Source organism: Pagrus major, chromosome 3, assembly GCF_040436345.1.
Source record: "Pagrus major chromosome 3, Pma_NU_1.0".
Taxonomy (NCBI): domain Eukaryota; kingdom Metazoa; phylum Chordata; class Actinopteri; order Spariformes; family Sparidae; genus Pagrus; species Pagrus major.
Genome location: NC_133217.1, coordinates 10,462,121 through 10,482,868, shown reverse-complemented (window position 1 = coordinate 10,482,868; position 20,748 = coordinate 10,462,121). Strand labels below are relative to the sequence as shown.

Sequence of the window (20,748 nt, the reverse complement as noted above, 5' to 3'; positions counted from 1 at the left end):
GTGCTTTGGATAGCTGTAAACCATTAATAATTCTATGATCGTTTTTGTGCCATCAAATATACAGTAGGGGTGGGACAAAATATCAATATGGGAATATACACTATTAATTTCTCTTGTGATACGTTATCTATACACTGGCACCTGCTATCAATACTGTTATTTAAATACTCTAAACCAGTGACATTCCCACACCGCCACACAAACCTTGCTGCACCACCTGATTTGGTCTGAATGTACCCCTAATAACATACCAAAGTCATAATATGTCCTACTACAACTGTTAGCACTAAACAGACGCTGTATATTATGTAGCTCAAAGGCACTGACCAAGCTGCCAAATTTAATGAGTTAAGAGTGACAACATGTTGATTTCCTAGACTAAGTTTACACTTCCGTTTAAGCATCAGGGAAATTAGTCATTAGAAACATCCTTAGGTGTGATCTGAACACAGTCAGTCTAACACAGAATTAAAAGCTTGTGCCAGAATGCAGATTTGTGGAGGAGGAGAGTGTAATCTCTGTGAGCAGAGCAGTGACTGTTTGGTTGTGCTCCTCTCTAACCTAAATGTTTTTTCAACATTCTGTTGTATCCATTTGGTTTTTCACAGTTTTCGATCAGAGCACCATGCAAAGAGAGCAAGTATGTATTTTCCTCTCAAGCTAAGGTGTCATATTTTAGCTCCTGGCAATTCTGCACATCAGTATGTAGAGAACACTGTATTTCAAAAGGCAGGAAAACTGGCAACTTAATTGTTATTGACTAATGCCACCTACTACTCCACCAACAATAAATAATGCACTATACAGTATAATGTGGGAGCACATAGTGAGCCTTTGGAGAGTACACAGATCTGTGCTTTGAATAGCTGTAAACTGCTCACTGTAAACCATTAATAATTCTATGATCGTTTTTGTGCCATCAAATATACAGTAGGGGTGGGACAAAATATCAATATGGGAATATACAGTATTAATTTCTCTTGTGATACATTATCTATACACTGGCACCAGCTATCAATACTGTTATTTAAATACTCTAAACCCCTGCCAATTCCACTTACTAGAGTCACTACTCTACACACTACTCCTCACGGTGGTGTTAAGATGGGACTCGTCGACTTTTGTTTTCCATTGTTTCATTCTGTGAAATTGAAACCTTCTGCTTTTTGCCTTTTTAGGGGAATTTTGCTTCTTCGCTTACACAGACATTGTGATGTATAGTACATGATTGTCTGGCAATGTATCAAGTATCACAGAATGTATTGTGTGGGCAACATATTGTGATATGATCGTATCATGGGTTACTCTGTGATATCCACCCCTAATATTCAGTAAAAGGTCATTCTCACAGTAGCTAGACTCATTCTGAAGTCTGAACTATGGCTGTTGCTGCATCTTCAAGCGCAACGGCGGCACATAAAGCTTGGATTTGATGGCTAATGTCCAGTCGCAGGAGAATTAAATGGACAAATGGGACGGAGGCTGGCCAAGCAATGCAAAATCTGACTGTTGCAGCCACATCTTTACAGAGGCCTGTCTCCACTACAACATCCTGGATCAAGCTGTTGCACTCAACGCGTGGACCGTGTTCCGAGCCAACAGAGCACATGACTACAGCAGGACGAGGAGATATTTATATGTCTATAAATAACTGTATATATGTTCTATGTTTGTGTAGCATAACCCAGTTACAAACTTTCATTTCGTCATGCCACCCTGTGATGTATAATGGCAAATACATCAACTTAAACCTTCAAACTGCAAGGTATAAATAACTATTTTATAGTTTGAGGCATTGTTTGAATACATGGTGACAAATATTAAACATTCTCAACAAATTCTGAACATATCGCATTTGTTCTAGCTATTGATATTGCATCTATTGTATGACATTATACCGACCAGGTCTTCACGTTACTGTGTGTGTCCTTTGTTTTTGGTGTTCATACAGTAAAGGATTGAAATCAGTTTAGTGATCAAGACGTGGTGTTGTTCATCTCTAAAAATTAACTTCCCCATGATCAGCTCACACTCTGACTAAGCTAAAATTGAACTGAACTCAAAATGAACAGTGACTTTTGCTGCAAGGGCAAAGTGCAGGACATCTTTTCATAGTTAAACTTTAATGCCTTCTACTTGCACAGCTCTACTGAAAAGCACTAAATATGCAAGATTTGCCTCCACTGTAATGTGAGGCAAAGTGGAAGGGAGAGAATGAGACAGGGAGGCTTTCCTGCCAATGGACCTCATTAAATTGAAACTGAAGTGGATTTAGATGGAGATGGAGAGAGAGAGGAGATGCATGTTTTTTGTATAATGTATATATTTGTTGTTGAATTATTCAACGTACTTTGATGGATGAAGCTGAAGTTTGAAAGACTCTTGTTAAATGTATCCCACAAAACAACATTTATTTCTAGCGAGCATTGCAGTGAACGATAAACAATAAACTAATCAATTTTAATGACCACAATGTGCCTTGTAGCAAATATTATTGTTCAGACACAGCAATCCGGGGAGGCACGCTGGCGGTGTTGACACAAACTGATTAATGACACACACTTAGAGACATCTTCTACACATGATGCAGAAGAGATAACCCATTTAATTAGTAGCCTGTTGTTCTTCGGCTTCGCTAAAGTAGAAATCACAAGAAGGAAGCAGAACAGTCAGCTAATGTTGCCTTATCAAGTATCCAGTTATCAGCGTCAGTTTAATACTTGCCTCATTAGATTTAATAAGAGATGCAGAGCCACAATTCACGAGCATCAGTCACACCTGGCTTCATCTGCAGCGCCTTCAAAAATGGTGTATTTCTCTGATTAAAGATTTTGTCACAACAAAGTGAGAGAAAATGCATGCAGATGGACTCTCAAGGCATGCAATGGCAAAATGAAGTTAAGTTCAGGATAAGGAATCTTTTGCAGTCAGATATCAGATTATATTGGCCTATTACAAGAGGACACCTGTGTTTGAATAAAGAATTTCCATCCTTTCGCGGCCAGTTTCAGCTCTGTATGGAAGTCAAGTGTGTTTGTGTAAAGATGTGTGTTCGTGTTCAGGCCAGCTGGCTAAAATAGGTCATGGCAATGGGAGTGGATGCTTGCTAAAAGTCACATAACTTCTAAATGTGTTTACAGACTTGCACAAAATGTTGTACAAAGGTTGATCGTGAGCCTTGAAAAGGGATGTGACAGAAGGCGTGGCCTTCATCAAAAAGGTGATTAACTTCTAAATGGATTCACATAATATGACAAAACCAGTCAAGTGTTGTTTGTGAATAAAGGGATGCATTCTTTTAACTCCAAATGGAGCCTACTTTGATTGTGCATTGAGCATAGCTCAAGTCAGAGGTTAAATCGTTTTCTAATAAAAAAAAACATCCAATATATTTCATATATTGTAAATGATTAAAGCAATTTGTGCAATTTGGTGTATTAGTATTAACTAATGCATCGTCAATTCTCCTGGAAGCAGCCAGTGGAGTTACATCAGGTGTTTTCCCTCACAGCTACAACTCTTTTACACTAACAAGAGAGAGAGAGAGAGACAAATGGGGATGGAGGGAGGGATGGAGGGAGGGAGGGAGGGAGGGAGGGAGGGAGGGAGGGAGGGAGGGAGGGAGGGAGGGAGGGAGGGAGGGAGGGAGGGAGGGTGTGAGACAGAGAGAGATCGAGAGGATGCCAGCAGAGAAAAGGTGTGACACCCAAAGAGACACAAAGACAGCAGCCAGGTCAAAGTGACAGACATGGTAAGAATATATAATCTCATCTCTGTCGAATCTGTGAATGTGAAACGAACGTGCTAAAATTGCATCAAAATGTCTCTCTTCCACCCTCTCCTCTGAAACCTGTGGAGACACTGTGGAGGAGTGCCTCTTCATGTCAGCCCCTATAATGTATATAAAGTAACGTATGGAGAACACAGGAGTACATACAGCATGATACATGAGATTTATATGACATTCAATTCCCCCTGCTGCCATACACTGTCCCTGGTGTCTGTAAAAACCCTTTGAAGTTGACACACAGATGAATGCGTTGATGTGTGCTCTTGTTCGCTCGCTCTCCTTATATATGTATTTTTTTGCGTTACCCAACACCCCCTCTCCCTCCCTCCCCTGGATCATCTCACTCTCTCTCTTTCTCTGAGTGACAGATTGAGTTCAGTAGCAGCCTCAGCAGGAATCCCACACATAGGAGCAGCAAAGCAGGGAACTCTGGCTGACACCGCTCTGCGTGTCTGTGTTGGCATCATGTGTCGATGTTTGTGTATGAGTGTATTTCTTCTACGGATGTGGAGGTGTGTTAGCCTGCACATGAACGTGTCTCTCACATAAGCAGATTGAGGATTTTAAACACTGAATAGAGATTAGGTTTCTAGCTGGGATTTGATGAAGATCTTGAAGTGTGCATGTGTGTGTGTGTGTGTGTGTGTGTGTGTGTGTGTGTGTGTGTGTGTATTATGTTGCAAGACAGTAAGGCACTTGCAAGCATGCACTTCTTCACTTCACCAAATCAAACACTGTTGCTTGTCACTTTTCAAAGTAAGTCATCAGACAGACAAATGACCTCAATCTTAGGTCTAAACGGAAACACTGTCACTTCAACTTTGATATTTTACCAGAGCAATGAGCTTCCACTTCAGGTCAGTGGAGATCGTCCAGTATTTAACGACTGAGTCACATGCACCATCAACTATCATCGACATTCTGCAAAAATTTAACATGTTGGCCTGAATAGCAACGACCCAGCAAGAAAAGTTGAAGCCGTTAACTTTTGTTTCATTACAACAGACAAATAACTTAGAATAACTTCAATAACTTTCTCTTTTTGTTTGAAAAATAAAGTTAGATCAGGATTAGACTATAGTCTTGGGCCAATAGTAGATAATATCAAAATATCACATATTCGCCGTCATTTGAGATATTTTTTCACAATATCAACCATCGAAAAGCTGCTTGGTTCTTCACCTGCGAGGAAATTGTCTGCCTGTATTTGAATTCTTAATTTTAATCTATTACAGTGTTATTTCTCCAACCTGGTTGGCCCTCTAGAGTTTAGAGGGAAGGGAGCCAGTGACAGATTAGCTGCAGTTAATATTGTAGGCTAATCTGTTATGTTTGCATTTCATTCTTTGCACTTAAGTTCTATTTAAAAGTTCTCATTTGATATTATTTTGTATGTGTTGCTGCGGGAGAAGTAAAGAAATAAATGAACAGCATATGAACCTCTCAGTCCTTTATTTATTCATACTACTAATCAGCATAAAATATAAATAAAATAAAATAAAATACTCCCCCACAATAATATCGTCTATCACAATATTTGGTGGGGACAATCATTTTGTGATATAAATTTTTGGATATCTCCGAGCCTGTTAGACTACATGTCTTTTGTTCAAAATCAATCTAACTGCTAATTTTAATTTGTTCTACCCAGTGTAAAACCACCGTGACGTTGCTTTGAATTCGGAATCACCAATCAGTTATTTGGGGCCAGAAGAGACCATATTTGGACAAAAGGGTGGAGCTGGGGAGGACATGATCGGATCTGACTGAGAGCTCGAGGACACACCATGGCTTTCACCTGTCACTCACAAAGTAGCCGCATCCTAACACATTCCCTTCTTCATAAAACATCTATTTTACTCTAAATGGAAACATGATTTACAAAATGAACGTCACGCTGTGTAGAAAAACACTTGGAACTAGAGATTGAGACCAGAAACTGTTTACTAAACTGTTTAGTAATAATTCAAGTGAGAAGTAGGGTCATTTTCTCATAATCTTACCATCCATCCATTGCAATAAGATTTTAATGGGACACTTACGGGCTGTTGGTCCCGCCTCCAGAGCGAAACTGAACGTACGGGGCGAGTTGTAGGAGGAGCCTAACAGCCTCTGACCACTCCCCCTCATTGGAGCGAAACTCACAGGAGGCGGAGTCACACTCCTCAAAGCTGAACTGGTAGTAAGAGTTGGAGTCTGAAAACACCACCCGCTGGTCCACTGGAGGAAGAAGAGACACACAGACACACCAAAACATATGTGAGAAGTAGCAGCTTCTTGTCCTGAAGTTTTCCTGTTTTCTCTTTATAATTTTCACAGTGGGAATGTGTGACTACTTTAATAATATATCAATAATAATACATGATGAATGTACATTGTTTGTAAAGATCACTACAGTGTAATCAATGCTACACCTTCTTACATATGGCACCTTTAAAATTCTGGGCTGTAAAAATGAATAGATGGTGAAAAGAAGGACTGAGAATAAAGTCATAAAGAAGAAATGATGAATTTGTTAAACCATGCTGATAGCACAAACAAATAGAAGAGTCATTTAAACAGCGTCAGAAATATATTGAATGTGGGTAAAAAGTCATTCCTAAAGATTCAAGACAAGTGTTGTTTTCTGTATTACTTGTATTTATATTGTCGCACTGAAATGTGAGCCTGAATTCAAGAAATTATTTAAAATGTACACTTGTGGCTTATAGAAGACACTGTTTAAGTTCAGAGCAGAAACATGGTGGCAACAAGAAAACCTGAGTAAATGCTTTGTGTCAGTCATGGTGGATTAGCCAGACCGATGCACCGAATCTGAGCAAATGTTCAAAAGCAGGCAGCCTGGAGATCACGTTTGTTCATTCTTAATTGCCTTTGAATATTTACCCTTTTTACAATGAGGTGTCATCCATAGCATACTGAGTGTTGCTTCAACATAAAACAGAAAGTAATATGATAATTTTCTATCACAATTTCTACATTTTCTTTGTTGAATACAGAAGTAAGTATCACATCCAAGCAGTTTATCAGAAGGTTTAGTGTGTGGTAAAATGTTAGTTGTTAACGTGGTCTTTGGCAAAAAAGAGGATTTTTGGTATTATTAGGAGATGGACAGAACCACAGCTTCATTTTACCTGGTGGAAATGAAAGTAAAATTTATATTTCTACTCTGATGGAAATTATGAGATGAACTGGTTCATTTTTTGTTTCTTTTCAGATGTGCAGATTGTTGCCGATGTCACTGGAAGGTTACTATAAACTATAAACACAGTACAACCTCCAGGCATGTTAGTGTGCCTCTGTGTGTTGTGTGTGTTTGTCTTTTTACCAGACAGCAGGATTCCCAGCTCCAGCAGCACCTGCCAGACACGCACAGCAGTAGTCCGACAGCGCACGTACATGCACTGCTCACACAGCCACTGCACCAGCTCCACGCCCACATAACTACGCCTGTTAAAACACAAACACACATACATTTTTCAGCACACATGTGCAGCCACACAAGCCTCGTCTTTTTTATTGAATCAATATCCATTGATTATTCATTAGTTCTCTGTAAGCCTTTTCCTCTGAAACACTGAATACTTTCTGTCTTCTTTCCCTCAGGATAAACCTCTTTGTGTATGTGTGACGTTAAAGAGTATCTATTTATATTCATGTCCAGATGTTCATGTGGTTTTTGCATGCATCTCTGTGTTCCATATGTACAGTATGTCGCATGAGAGTGCATGTATTCCCAGCTCGCTATGTGCTCAGCTGTCTATGTCACGTTTTTGCTCGTCTTACTGCATAAACAACATGACTGGCCAATCAGGACGGGGCGAGTCGGTGTATATGCTTCACCGGACACATCGATTCAGCTCTGCACACAGACAGACACAGAGACAACTGTACCGTATGATTCTGGCCAGGTGTATCTTGTCTTTAGCCGGGTATGGTCCATGAGAGAGGAAGGCATTCCTTACGCTCCGACCAGCACACGGAAAACTCTGGGAACAAGACTGACACACAGAGAAGCACATCAAAACAAGTGTTTTAAAGACTGAATGCTAATAAATGCGACTAAAACCTTATCTCAACATTACTTTGGACGTAGCACAGAGCTAGTGTGCCGCTGTCATTGACCAGCTCACAAGGACAGCTCGATCTTTTTCCCCTGAGGTCTGAAACATTGACTGTGGCTACGCGCTCTGCAATAATCCTGCTATTGATGCCATAGTAAATAAGACAGTATTTCAATTAAAGTGTTTACATGGGCTGCTTGTTCTATTCCATTCATATTCACGTGTACATGCTACAGAGCAGAGGCGGCTTGGTGACGGATGAGGCTCCATTCACATTTACATTACAACATGAGAGACTCCCTTCAGTGTCAGTTCGACCTCTTGTCTTATCTTGTCATTATCTATGTGGCATAGCCTTGTGGCTTTATGGGAGCAGATTTTGTAAATGCACTTCAAGAGGTCACTACAACTTGTATAATAGGATGGTAGAGCATGTGTTAGATAAATGGTCCCATCAGTTGCTAAATTAAAGGTAACCTGTGAGTTTTAGTGCCATGGAAAAGTCAGACTCTTGAAGATGTTTTTACGCTTTTCCTGTATGCAGAAATGAACCAACTGAAGGCTGGGAAAAAAGAAAGATTAACACTTTAGGTTTCAAAATATTCAATAAGTCAGCTTTGCAAATGTTTTACTAAGAAGGAAATGCAATTCACAATCTTGTTAGCCCCCAAGGATGCGGATACTCTATTTAGGTAAGAAACATTGAATGGAAACATAACTGTGTCTGTTGTCAAGCAAAACTCATCGGGGTACATTCAAGGTTCAGAATATCACAGTCTACGTGCACTGCAGTATTTGACAGACTGAGTCTCGAGCTCAAAGGAGGTTTCTGACCTCAAATCAGAATTACTGATCATCATTGCGGCAACAAGGTGGCCTTTCATATAAAGACCCTGGGATCAATCAGGCTCACACAGCCAGTCCTCAAACAGATCCTCTCACACTGTTCTGCTGAGCTGTCTGCATTTTCTTCAGTTAGGGGTGTGATGACTCAACTGGATCAAGTTTTGAAAATGACGAATGATTTATGACTCAACCTTTGCTGAAACATGTTTTTCAAACTGATCTAAAAACTTTGTCAAATGTTACACCAACTATGTGGAGCATTTAAGAGTCAGTCTGAGGATAGATCTAGTCCATGCAGTTGCATAATTAAGTTTAATGCTGAGGTAGTTGATCACAAAGTCAATTCTTGATAAGCATTTTCTAGATGAATATCTTAAAAAAAAACTAAAAACAAATAAGGATTGAGAATTTTAAACTGGATTGGCAAGATCAGATTTGGGGCTCCTTTTTGAAAGCATATCCCTGCTCAGGTGTTCATAGACATGATTTTAACAGCAGCGTACTGCTTTGGCCACCACATCAATGTTGGATTCCAATGAAGCAAAATATGAAAGAAAATAAAGTCAAATATAACCAATAAAAAAGTTCAACCTCGCAAAATAAAGACTTTTTTGGGTAGCATGAATAAGCAGCTTCTAAGCTTCAGATGTTGATTTGTTTCATGTTTAAACTTTTTATTTCTTTAGTTCATATTTTCAGTGTTAAAAGAAAAACATGCTCACGTTAGACATATCAGCCCTGAGGCCTTTTCAGAGTGCGGTGCTGAAATATTTGACAAACCGCATTTTAATGAGGCATGACAAATTTAGACGCTCTGAGTGCGTTTGTGTGTGTGTGTGTGTGTGTGTGTGTGTGGGTGTGTGTGTGGGTGCGTTTGTGCAGTAGGTGAAACTAGCTTGGAAAAAGCCCAAGGTAATATCATCAATGATGTCATCTGTGTTGGGGCAAAACAAACACACTTTTGCTTTAAAGCAAAACTAAAGGGATGACATCACCTGTGTGTGTGTGTGTGTGTGTGTGTGTGTGTGTGTGTGTGTATGTGTGTGTGTGTGTGTGTGTGTGTGTGTGTGTGTGTGTGTTTCCTTACCTTGTGTACTGTAGGTCCAGTGCTTGGTCCGGGGATAGTGTCAGGTGATTGCTGTTGAAACAAAAAACACAAAAACTGTCAGAGCTAGACACACTGAGACACAGACACACTGAACAAACAAGACTGTAACATGAGTAAGACCAGTTTTACCATTTCAAAAGCATTAGTCAGGTTTTGTTTAAACAATCAGTGGCAACACATGTGGCTGCAACACACTTTTGCGAACGGGATCATTCATTTGTACTTGTAGGTGTATGATGATTATCAGATCGACATGGTTAAACAGTGACACACATTTACTCGAGCACTCGTCAATGAATCCAGCGCAGTAGTTAACATTAATACAAAGATATTTATCAAGTCAATTCCATAGCAATAAAAAGAAACTGTCTGTCCAACACGATATGTCTTCACGGTTCTTATCAACACGTTGTAGCCTTTGCCCTGGGCGTATCCACTCCACCTCTGTTTCCCCCATGAGGAAATAAACTCTTAATCTTTATGGATTATTATGGCACTAGAGGAGCTAGTAGACAGCACTGACACTGTGTTGACACACCGGTCATAAAACAGATTAAAAATGATAGTAAGTGTTGGATCAAGTAGAGCAGAAACAGCCCTACATGCAGCCATCTGTTTTTGTTTCTCACAGCAGTGAGTGCAATGCATTGTAATGTTACTTAGTAACACCTACTCTTGGCTGATTACAAGCGTCTTTCACATGTTTAACAGGTTTTTTTTTACTGCTTATATATGGCCAACATTCAATATTAATATGTTAAAACATTTTATTACTTAATAGCACTACTTCAAGACAGGCATATCTTAAAAGTTAGTCTGTTACTTCCAACCGACACAGGGAGACCGTTACTGTGTCCATAAAAGTGATCACCTCCTTGAAACGTTTTCATGTTTTATTGTTTTACAGCTCTGAATCACAGTAGTTAAAAGAGGCTTTATGACACCGATCAACAAAGACTCGTTGATGTCACGTGAGCAATCTCTACAAATACACACAACAGTAAGTAAACAAAGCACAGAATGTTTATCTGACTGACGCACCTAAAGATATCACCAGTGTAGCCAAGTGCTTCATGTGAATGGAGGTCACTTGTGTGTAATCAGGGCGTGACAACTGATTATTAGGTTACATACACATGTATCTACAAGGTCCAAGAGCTGGCTTCTTGGCTAAAACTACATAGCCAAGACAAACGAAATTAGGCCTTTTCTACAGCATACATTTTCACTATTCAGTCAGTACTGTAGTGATAAAGGCAAAGGTGTTACTCATGAAATAAACAAAGGCTCTCCTCTATTCAAGAGTCCCAGTAAGCCATGACAGTGAACCAGCATGCACGTATAAGGACTCTGAAAGTGCAGCAGCTAAATGAGATTCAGCCATCATATTAACTTTATTATTTACACCTGTGCTTTTACCACTGTGACATGTCAACATGTCGCTTCATATCATCTTTCACTTTTCCAATCAAATCTGTGAAAAGTAAAAATTTTCCTCAGACATCACACTGAAGCTCAAACGTTGCACTGCTGTGATCCAGTTTTCAAATCCCATAAACGTAGGGAATCTGACAACTCATTCATAATTTCACTGCTTCCTGATGAATCAGCGACTAGCATCTGAAAGTGAAACTCCGGAGGGACATCGGCCAACATTTTAAGATAAAAAAACATATTTAACAACCTGTTAGCTTCCGTTAGACAACAGTTAACGTTAGCATTCAACCACTTACGAGCTAACGTTATGGTTTGATAGTGTTACACAATATGACAAGAAAGGCATAAATTACACACACTTTTATTTAAGCCTAGAAGAGAAACATACTGTATGTGATCAAGCAGTTGCGCTAACTCTAGCTAGTGGGTGATCAAATATGTTGTTCTTATCTTGAAATATGGCCCAGTGTTCCTCCAGATTTTCTCTATCCATTGTCTTTTTAGTTGTGGATCAATTGGGAAGCAGTGAAATGGTAACTACTTGTCAGATTCCCTATGTTTATATAACATGCAATCTGGAACATGACAGCATAACATTATCCCAGCATTTTAGCTTCCCAACCAGAAGAAAAGGGTAGCCGTGTGAATATGGTCTAAAACAAAGGGTCTACACAAAAGGGCAGTAACAAGCCATCGAGAGACACTTTGACACTCAGACAGAGTTGCAGGTTTCATGACTGGGATGTGAAAGCAACTTAAATTAAAACAAAGTGTAGACGTTTCTATGGCCTGATGAGACCAAAATCAAGTTTTTATACCATGTTACTATGTTCTCGGGTCATGCCACTGTCATTCAGAGGGCATGTGTTTCTGCAGTGGGCCTCCGAACGCTTTGAAGATAGAGAGTAAAATGAATGCAGCAAAATACCGAATAATCCTGGAGAAAGACTTGCTGCTGTCTGACAGAGACTGCTGACTTGGAGAAAGGCTTATTTTTCAGTGAGAGAACAAAGCCAAGGCAAGAATGGATCCAAAACAACTAGAAAGTCCTATAAGGGCTGACTCAAGTGGCCAATTTAATGCAGGACCTTGAATTTGCTCTCTGTGCAACTTGACCCAGCTTGAGCAGTTTTGCAATGAGAGGGGAAAATGTTGTGTCCAGTTGTATCCACACACACTCAAAAACTCAATTGCTGTCAAAGATGATTTACAGAGATTTGTTTTATCTGTTGATTACTGTCAAAAAATCTGAACATGTGCGAGTCGAAGGGGGCAAAAATAATTTGTACATTTTACAAGCACTCCTTTGAGAGTGCGCCTGATAAAAATGCAAACTGTAGAATTGCATTAGGATGATGATCACGTTGCCAGCGTTCGTTAAAATACAGACGGATGAGAACCTCCTGCAATAGGAGTGCAACTGGTCTGTGAGCGCACTCTGTGAAGCAGGATCACTGATAGAGTTGTGGGTTTGATTCCCTCTGGAAACCCTCGCATATAAAACCGAGCCTGTGCTGCTGCCCTTCACCGCTCACTGGCTGACATTAACAAACCATCAGATGATGACGGATAGAGAGAAACACGGAGATCAAATGATGGAACAAACGAAAAGCACCTAAGCAGTCGCGGAAGATGGATGTAGATGGAGAAACATAAATGAGTTGCGGTGCAGGCCAAGAAAGTACAGAGGGAGGCTGAACAAATCAAAACAGTCTATGAATGTATGACTGAGGGTGTGAGCATGACAGATGGAGAGGAAGAGAGTTGAGGCGGTGAGAGACAGACAGATCATTTTAATTGAAATCGTGAAATAAAGAAAAGTGCAAGACAAAGGCGGAGAGTGGGAGAAATGCACGGCTGTGGCTTCGAGTTGCAAGAAAATGAAATAGAGGGATGATTAGAGAGATGTAGAGCAGTGTGTGTGATCCTCATTAGAGCGATGATACTGTCTGGGATGTCTCACACACAAGCAAGCGAGTATACACTCTTGCGCACATACACACATTATCCAAAGCAAGTGGTTGCGTGAGAGCTCGGATACTCTTCATTGAAAGAAATAGTTTGACATTTCGGGGAATATGCATATTTGCTTTCTGCCGAGGGTTTCAGAAGATAAGGCTACAGGAAGCAGACAATTAGCTTAGCTTAGCATAAAGACTGGAAACATGGGGAAACACTTAGCCTTGCCAAAAGTAAAAAATCTGCACTGCATCACTTGTTTAATTTGTACAAAAACTGAAGCGTAAAAGCAACAATTCATGGTATTGTGAGGGAGGGGTTATGTGCCAGACTAGTTCTTGGCTGGGTGCAGGGACTTCATCGTCATCGTGAGGTTGGCAAGAACGCAGCAGACACTCCAGGAGGCTGACATTACAGTAAACTAAATATCTTTGAGTTCTGGGTGGCCGGTCAGACAAATCACGCAATCTGAGGACGCCATCTTCTTTCAGGAAATTGAATGAGGCATGTCATTTTATAGACCAAACAATTCATTATGTGATCATGAAAATCTGTGAATTTAAGAAGATAATCAGCAGTGGCAGCATACATCCTTCACATTGGCATCGATATTAAACAATACAACCACTAGAACTTCTCTTGTCCTGTGATCGTGTTTCGCTTAAACTGTTGGCTACACTCCTACACTGCCCCCACGACTACCGGAGATACTGCTCTGTTGGTCCGTATCCGGAAGCTATCAGAAAACATGCAGAAATACAGATCAAATTAACGCAGAGTAGGGAAAATCGGCTAGGTCCTGACTAAAATTGAGCATAAATGAGCCTTGAGACTGTCCCAAATACAATTTTTGGGGCTTCGAAGCTTCAGTGACAACATCTAATGAAAATCAAAGCTTCGATGAGGGTGGGGTTGTGAGGATGTTAGTCAGGCACTGCTCTGTGCACTTGTATCACATGCACGACTGTTTTTTATGTGCACTTGTTTTTAGCCTAATTTAGCACCACAGAGGACCTCCATTTCTTGGTCTTTATCAGTCTATTGCCTCTTTTTCGGTGAGGCCATCGAAGCATCTCCTTCACCTTCAGAATATGGATTTGGACATTGATTATCGTGGCAATGTTAGAAGTTTCTAAACTTTCAGGTCAAACCTAGCTGCAGCCCGACTGGAATACAGATAATTAAAATGAAAGATCACAGAGAAAGCTGGAGGTGACAGAAAGTCCAAAAAGCAGAGTTCTTCCTCACTCACAATAAAACCCAAGGCTGGAGTTTCAGATTTACCCACACTGGAACACATTTTTAAAAGAGCTCAGTTTTTGCCAGCTCAGTGCGGACGTCCTCCGAGATATCAGTAAAGATGAGAGCTTTTTTTCGGTGTTTGTGTCTGTGAAGACATGCAGTGTTTGGACTGGGGGTTAAGTAGAGCACACCAGCCAGCCAAGCACACAGACTAAATAAATTGTTTCTGACTCTCTCTCTCTCTCTGTCTTGCTCCTTCCTTCTCTCTTTTGTCTTGGTCGCTCTATCTTATCTCTCCATCTCTTTGTCTCCCTGTCTGGTGAAAACAGATCTCTCGAGAGGTCTTTGTTTCTCCACCGTCATCTCTTCTCACAAACACACTCAAGACACGCCGCCAGAGCTGGAGGAGGAGGTGTTTCATTCATACTGTATCACACGGCGAGAGGAATATCCACTGGCCATGTTCCTGTGAGTCTTAGTCCACGCCTCGGTTTCTCACAAACACACACTCCTCCATCACAGGGTGTACAGTCCATTGCCGTCGCTACACCGGAGGGCCAAAAGAGAGTGACAGAAGAAGAAGAGAGGAGGAGATGAATGAGGAGGGACGAGAGCTATAAAGAGAGAGCACATGCTGACACGCTTATCTGTGTGATGACTTCAAAGTGTGTATACAAAGAGAGAGAGAGAGAGAGAGGGAGCAGGAGAGAGTGAGGTCATTATCTGCAAGAAATGGATTACTCTCAGATTAGATTGCTGAGCACAGTGAAGAGCTGTAGCACGGTATGCTTGGCAAGCCCCCTCACACACGTACACACTGAGCTCCTGTCGACTCCTCGACAGATCCGTCATACAAGGAAGTCAAAATGGAGACATCAAAGCAGCTACAGCGCAATGAACACAACACACACACAAACAGACAAACAAACACATGGTTAAGCTGCTAAGAAACCCACTTGCCAGCCCGAGCCTATCTGCCAGCACCCACATGACCTTTGGCGTCTCGACAATGCAGTATAGTGATTTATAACTCGTTTCAAGAGTTATCTATCAACAGAAAATGTTTCAGTGACTGTTTTGATCGATTAATCATTACCTCCTGCAAAGGAGGTTATGTTTCCAGGCACAGAATTCTCTATCCTTTTATTGTTAACATTGTGAGATAGGGTGTTTTTTGCCATTTTTGTTGATTTCTGAGGCATTAACTCATGGGTCTTGATGAAAGATATCAGGCGTAGTTAGGTGGCTTGTATCTACGAGTGAATAAGGGGACTGTTGAGCCATGGCAGAAGTATGTGCTCCACTGAGTGCCATATTTCCATAATTTAAATCCCTAAAATGATTGAAAGAAATGACACAAGTTCTGAGACGGTGTCTTAACATTTTGTATTCTGAATGAATGGCCGCGGGTTGCTCAGGCCGACATTTCTGTAGTTTAAATAATACTAATAATAATAAAGATCATTTTAGGTTTTTCTGGTCCTTGTTGTCTGTCATGTATTCTGAGTGTTTGCTAGTTTTGCATGTAGTGCTCTTCCATTTAAGTGCATCACTATCTTGAAAAGCAGATTCCACTTGTTAGTAAAGTTCTGGTGATGTGTAGGTTTATACAGCTAGTGTGAATGTGTGTTGGGTTTCTCTCTCTCCATCCCTCACTTGGCCTTTCATCTTTCTAATCTCAATGTATAATGCAGTAATGGATGTGAAATATTGCTGGCAGACATAAAAACACATCACCAGCTGCTGTTTGCTGCATGTGTAATGCAGAAAAAAGATCATCTTCTGAGGAATATTATGAGTTCTCTTCTAAGACAGTGATCATAAAGCCTGTAAGCTCACATTATGACTGTGATAATCGCATTTTACAGCCTAAATGAAATATTTTGAGCAGCATACTGTACAGCACATTTACATATTGTGTTTGTGGGTGGAAGTATTGTATGTCTAGGTTTGTGTTCAAGCTTTTATTCACAAGTGTAACGAGTGTTTTTTGTTATACACATCCAGATGTCACATTTAAAAATGAGAATTCGGGATTGTGTGGGGGGGCTGCGTGATAATTTCTATTCATTTTATTCATTCAATTCACTAAAAGTAGAAAGAACAATGAAGAGGCTGCAACCCCAAACCAAAAAAGTGCAATTAAACCACGTAAGAGGACATGCACACATCAAACAACCCATTATTACAATGTGTAATGGCTTGCGCTTGTTTTGGAGGTTCTGCGTGGTTTTCATTTTCTATCTATCTGCTTTAATTGATTGACTAAAAGAAGCCTTCAGTCACAATGTACTTGCAAATGACAAAGTCTACATCCAAACCTCTGCACTCACTATTTTAAACACAATATATGAGAGTAAGCATCAAGAAAGCCTTATAGGTCAGATGTTTTTCTGATAACTGCTGGCAGCGTTTTCTTTGCAGAAAGTTTCATGTGTCACGCTGCCATAAACACTGATTCTTCCCTTGTTCTGGTGTCAGCAACAGAATCCAGCCAAAACTAACAGTCCACAGTATTGTTGGGTGACAATAGCAAAAAGAATTTCAACCAATCAGCGTCACCTGTCAGCATCTGTCTTTCCAGCCCAGCTAGCGGTGCTGGTGGCCAACTAAACCAATGGCAGCCTGAGCCTGTGACATGCTCTGCTGCATTTCCTCACCAGTGGGTTCATACATGTGTGTTTAAGTAAGTCCACTGCACTTATGTTCTAGTACGCAACTCTGTCTGATCAATAAGTGTCAAATCTGACATGTGACTGAGATGTTTGGAGGAGAAGGAGGAAAGAAAACTAGTACATTTTCCTTTTGTAGTTAATCGTAACACTCTGTTCTTATTTCACAACTGACTCCAAGATTCTACTTTCAGCTATTAGTTGACGACAGTTTCACCTCCTGAGCTGCAGCTGCCCGTCTCCTAACTATTCTAAACAGAGCTCCTGGGTGCACCTAAATTAGGTGCAACTAAGTGCAACTAAAAATTGTTTTTTAAGAATTAATTTAAAATGTATTATTGGGTGCACCTAAATTATGTGCTGGTGCGCCTAAATTAAAAAAGAAAACAGTTGGGGGAACCTGTGCAACCACTGTGAAGAATTAGTCTGGAGCCCTGCCAAAAATAAATAACACATCAGTAGGTGGTTGGCCCTTATCTTACCAAGCCTCTCTCTTTTTCTTCCTACCCAAATTTGAGAGGCTAGCTCAGTCGACTCTTTCAAAAGAAAACTCCAAACACGTCTTTTCACTTGCAGCACACACAGACTTTTATACATTTGTGCATGTTGTTTAATTTCTGTTGTTTTTACATGTACAGCCCTTTCAAACATGCTTTGTGATACTGGGCTATAATAAACTTTGACTTGACCTGATTTAAACTTCTACAGCGTGACTTCTGCACATAGCACCCTAGCAGGTGCTTCAAAGTTGAAAAGTGCGTGAAGCGTACCTTTGAGCAAATCTCTCTGCTCCTGTTATATCTTAGCCAATACAGTACTAATAATTGAATACCGGAGCAAGTCACAACAGAGGATAATGCAAGACAGGATTGTTAAAGGTGAGGCTGCTGCAGGTTGGAAGCAAAAGCGACAGATGGCTTTGTGCAACACAAGTTTCAGCTGTCGGCGCACATCAAAAAAGCACATGAGGTAATGTGAAAAACTGCTTATGTCAGATGTTTTGAGCTTTTACAGGACCGGAAATACAAGGACAAAAAAGAAAACATAGCTCTGGATAAAGAAAGAGAGATAAAAGATGTGCACAGGTGTCCACCTGTAAGAGACGACGTAATTTGAGCTCGTGTCACCGTTTTCCTTTTAGCGCTTCCTATTTTGAGTGCCATTGTAGTGCAGTACAAAAACAATGCATGGCAGGTCCTCTCTTCATCTTTTGGGGAATTTATATGCGCATATACAAACAAGTGTGTGATTGTGTGTGCGCCAGGTGAAGCATAGCCAACTGCCAGTGTCTAGAGAGAACCAGTCTGCACAGAACAGCCATACCTTTACACTACTTACCCACGCCTCATCACACTCACCCACACATGCATGCACACACACACACACACACACACACACCAAGTTAGATGAAGACAGGAGAAGGAAAACTCGCCATTTTTTTCTTCAGCATTTCCTTCTTTCCTTCCCAATTCGATCACAGGAAATGAACAATAACACAGAGATGATACGGTGCATGATAGAAACACTGTATGCTATTGAAGTAATCCATTCATTCATCCATTCTTTATATTGTTTTTGTATTTGTCTGGACTGGATACTGCCCCTGAAATTCATTACAGGATTTACTATCATTGATTTGTCAACACAAAAGAATTGCGCTGATGTCCTTTAAACATCACTTAAAATAACAAGATGTGACATGACACGACCTGTTCATCTCCTCCTCCGTCAAATGTGGCTTCACATAACAAATGTTGCATATATTTATCACATTTGGCTCCGTTGGGACAGGAAGTCCTGGCACTGTGTCTCTGATTGCCACGGAGGGAATCAGGGACATGTTTTCTCCTGGCTGCCGCCGCCGCCAATGAAGATGAGCGGAGCTGACACTTTGAGCAGATATTTGGCTTGTCAGGTGTGTTCGTTTCACATCAGGGCACACACATTTACTGCTTAGCACACCGACAGACACAAAGCAGAACCAGAGGACCCATGAGATGACTTACAGATGGCTGATTCACGGACTTGCCCTGTTTGGACTGGTGATGTTGTGTTTACTCAAGAATGTAGGCGAATCCGTTACTCAAATAACATGACTATTTGATGAGAGGATAAATAAGCGACAATTTGATAACCGGTTAATGATTGATCAAACAAAAATGTATAATATTTGATGGCTCCAGCTTCCTCAAATGTGAGAATCTGCTGTTTTTCTCTTTTGTCCATCATCTTAAACTGAATATGTCTGAGTTGTGAATGGTGCGATGGGGAAAAGACATCACCTTTCAGAACTTGTGACGGCCATTTCCACATATTATAGTCGAAAATCAGTCATCAATCATTAAAATGACGGTTAGTTTGGTAGCTGCACATTGATTTTTGTGTATAAACATGCACATATAAATGTTTGTAGGCTGTGTTGTATTGTATGTAAGTAGGTGTGTGTGTGTGTGTGTGTGTGTGTGTGTGTGTGTGTGTGTGTGTGTGTGTGTTGGGGGGGTGGTAGTGTTGCCTTGACTACTGGAGTGTGAAGGTATGATGTCCAACAGCAATTGGTTATTATGGATGTAGAGCGCACACACACACACACACACACACAGCCTCTGCGACAGTAATGCTCGTAACAAAATGAAAACACCTGAGTCGTGACGGGGTTATGAAACAGCCTCACAGCGCAGACTGAAGGTTGGAAAGATAAAAACCCCTTCAGCTCATCACACAGAAAACACGGAAGGACGGACGGACAGGTTTAAACACTCACGCTCTTCTTCCGCAGGTGCAGCCCGTGCTTGAGTAACCCCGGCAGATCCCGGATTTTGTGTTTGAGCTGAGCCTGGTCCCGTGCGCTCCGGTTCCACCGCAAGCCGGCGAGCAAGCCGTCCTCTGTGGGCTCGGAGTCCTCCATGGTTCCCGTCGCCTTCTCCCGTCTGTCCTCTGTCCCGCTGCCTGCTGCCTCCTGCCTCCGCTCCGGGTGTCTACTGTATCCTCACGAGGCGCACTGCCGCCCGCGCCCGTTCGCCATTTCCCCCCGCCTCGCGCTCACACTCCGCGACCTGCATCTGCAACCAAACCGCGCGCGCTCACTCGACCTACTGAGTGTGTTCCGCAGCACGCGACGCTGCTGCTCCACCCAACGGCTCGCGCGTCCCGCTCCTCGGTACTACCAGGTTGATGCGTGGATGTGAGTGTAGGCAGGGAGGAGGAGGGGGGAGGAGGGGGAGGAGGGGGGTCACAGGTGCACAGAAAACATTGCATCACTTCCACCTTTCATTCTCTCACCGGTCTGACGAAGGTAAAGAGCGAAGTACGTTTAAAAAAACGTCACATTTTAACAGTCCTAGTCGACATGCCAGCTTCATTTTAATGTGTATTCAGTCATACGTCAATACGTAACTAAAGGTGATAGTTTGGGGGGGGAGGGGAGAACAGAAGTAGGGCTACGTCATCACATCACCTGGCTCAGATTTCCATAGGTAAACAAAGAGCTGCCACAGAGTGTATGTCTGTGGGAGGGAGGGAGGGTGGATGTATTAGTCAGGGTAGGAGCTGTGTCTGAACCTGGAGCTTCGCCTTGCAGTTTAACCTGAGGCAGAGAGGCAGGTGAGCTGACACACGAGAGGGTCCCCAAGC

At 41.4% G+C, this 20,748-nt stretch overlaps 1 protein-coding gene across 1 annotated transcript in view; it reads right to left on the bottom strand.

The window, feature by feature from the left end:
- Window positions 1-20,175, bottom strand: part of rapgef5a (Rap guanine nucleotide exchange factor (GEF) 5a) — a 53,675-nt gene extending 33,500 nt beyond the window's left edge. Inside the window, exons 1-5 of the mRNA XM_073463363.1 lie at window positions 19,880-20,175; window positions 9,788-9,838; window positions 7,685-7,791; window positions 7,119-7,240; window positions 5,833-6,010 (exon numbers count right to left, since the gene is read on the bottom strand). Of these exons, the coding sequence (XP_073319464.1) occupies window positions 5,833-6,010; window positions 7,119-7,240; window positions 7,685-7,791; window positions 9,788-9,838; window positions 19,880-20,023 (602 nt within the window). The 5' untranslated portion in view covers window positions 20,024-20,175. The remainder of the gene's footprint in view (window positions 1-5,832; window positions 6,011-7,118; window positions 7,241-7,684; window positions 7,792-9,787; window positions 9,839-19,879) is intronic.
- Between the last annotated feature and the right edge of the window lie 573 nt (window positions 20,176-20,748).